Raw genomic sequence first — 2,243 nt, 5'->3', positions numbered from 1 at the left:
TTGAGTGGGTTGGTTTTGTTTTTGTTTTTTTTTTTAATATATATTACAAACATGCTGATAAGGGATGGCTTAGAATTGCTTTTGTCTGTCCAATCTCTCCTCTTTTAATTTGTAGCTTTGCACCCATCATAGGCATGAAACAAAAACCTCATGAATTATCAGCTCTGCTGCGTGCACTAGTTGGATGTTTCAAGGCAGATGCAAGGGGGTGAAAAAGCTGGTATGGTTGGTTGGTTCATTTGTGAAATAGCTTTAGTTTGCTATTGCCGAATTCTTTCTAATGGTTGGATTCACACTGTTTTAATTTGGGAAAGTTGCCCATGAATGCATAATTACCATGAAGTTGCACATGGTACTTTTGAAAGTGCAGTTATGTTAGAATGCTTATCAAAATAGCTGAACTCAAGCCAGGCAGATACATTTTTTCAAGAAGAATTGCAGGGGGAAAAAGAAAAAAATCTTTAGGAAAGGCAGAAGAACAATACTTGAGTACGCATTTGCTGACTACCTCCTCCTTGCTATGGTAGCATGAAGGAAGCAGGAGTTTGAAAGGAGCAGCTTCTGTCAAGTCAGAATGGCAGAGCTGATTTGGAAAGATCTGTTCCAGTTGCTGAAAGGCAGAAAAAGTACAAAATTTGCTTGCCTTGTCTTCCTTTGTCTGAGATGATATGCAATTTCAAACACACCCTGAAACACCTACAGCAGTGATTACAGAAAGAGTCTTTGAAAGTGCTTGTCTGACAGTGGAGCACATGACATTCAGCCCTGCAGCAGAGATCTAATGTTCATCTACTGTGTAGAGCAGTGTCAACTCCCAAAATGGATCAGTTCTATAGGAGCTAGGGCATCATCTGACCCTGTTCCAGTCCCAATCAGTCTGAGTCCTCAACATGCAAAACCAGTAGGTTTCCACCCTTATTTAAAGCTGAAAATTAATTCTTCGGTACCACTGAACTCTTACTTTATACTCCCTATGTCAGGTCTGAAATTACCCTTTACTTGCATCATAATTATTCAGTTTAATTCCTCTTCCTTCTCAACAGTGTCTTCTTTCTTTCCCTCACATCTGGAGCAAGGAGCTGGTAAGTTTCTGTCCTCTGAAAGCTGAAAACGGCAGTCATCAAAGTGCACAATCACATGCTTGTAAAGCAAAGCAGTAAGATCAGGAGACGAAAGAAGAATGGGTGCAAGGAAGTGACTGGAGCACTGTGCAGGCAAGTTACCTGAGGCGTTGGTATTTTGGATGGAGTGTGGCATGGAAAGGAACAGTCCCCTAATTCAATAGTTTGTTGGTTTTTTTTTTTAAGACGACACTGCCTCTACCCACACCAAGGAACTTTTGTCTATTATTATGGAAAAAGAATCAGAGCCCACATTAAATTAGTGTGTGTAACCAGCAAAATTGTAGCAGTCTGCTATTTGGTACACAGCAGTGAGAAAAAACAAACAAAACAAAAATCCAAACAAACAAAAAAGCCCCAAAGTAATTTGGAATGAGCCCTCAGAGCAGGGTGGGCCCCTTAGTGCTCGGGGGCATGGAAGGAAGCAAGCACCTATTTTCAGTCTCCCAGAGCTTGTTGGCAGGCGTTTTGCTTCGGGAGGGCTGTGTAGAAGATAGGAGTGAAGGTGTCGAACAGCAGTTAATATAGCTGGCAATAAGAAGTGTTGCTTCAACAATCTAGGAAAAAAGAGAATGATTAACTGTAAGTCAATTAGAGGTAAGAGTGCCCTTTGATTTTTAGAACCTATTGACTGCATAACTTTTGCAAATGGCTCTCTCACATGCAATTATTCCATTCTGAAATGACAATCTGTCGAAGAATTAGGGAGAAAAAGTCTCTTGACTAAAGGTTCCAGCTCACAGGGACTAGTGTGGCAGCCACATGTACCAGTACCCAGGGCTTGCACAAATTGCCCAGCTGTGATGCTGCCAGCTAGAAAGAACAATACTGTTCATGTTGTAATTACCTTTGGAATTGCCATTGTGAAAAGGAGTTTTTCAGTGCTGTTTTTTCCAGAACTTCTTTCTTTCATTTGACTGACTACAATCATGAAGTCGTCTCGACAGCCTCCAAAGGTCAGCACAGAGGAGTATGAATAAGAAACCTTCAAATGCTGCAGATAATAGTTTGAGAGAGTCATAGTTCTATATAAGAAAAACCAGCCACCTTAAACTAATGTTTGCTACATCTTGCAGGAACACCAGATCTCCAGCAGCAATAGGCAGTGTAAATAATGCGCTT

The 2,243-nt window shown here is 40.9% G+C and overlaps 1 protein-coding gene across 1 annotated transcript in view; it reads right to left on the bottom strand.

The window, feature by feature from the left end:
* Positions 1–1,358: 1,358 nt before the first annotated feature.
* PLEKHH1 (pleckstrin homology domain containing, family H (with MyTH4 domain) member 1) overlaps positions 1,359–2,243 on the bottom strand; it is a 44,258-nt gene continuing 43,373 nt past the window's right edge. The window contains exons 27-28 of the mRNA XM_010015711.1: positions 1,969–2,115; positions 1,359–1,678 (exon numbers count right to left, since the gene is read on the bottom strand). Of these exons, the coding sequence (XP_010014013.1) occupies positions 1,502–1,678; positions 1,969–2,115 (324 nt within the window). The 3' untranslated portion in view covers positions 1,359–1,501. The remainder of the gene's footprint in view (positions 1,679–1,968; positions 2,116–2,243) is intronic.

This window comes from Nestor notabilis, unplaced genomic scaffold (assembly GCF_000696875.1).
Source record: "Nestor notabilis isolate BGI_N333 unplaced genomic scaffold, ASM69687v1 scaffold28895, whole genome shotgun sequence".
In the NCBI taxonomy this organism is placed as follows: Eukaryota; Metazoa; Chordata; class Aves; order Psittaciformes; family Psittacidae; genus Nestor; species Nestor notabilis.
This window is presented reverse-complemented; position numbering and strand designations above follow the sequence as displayed.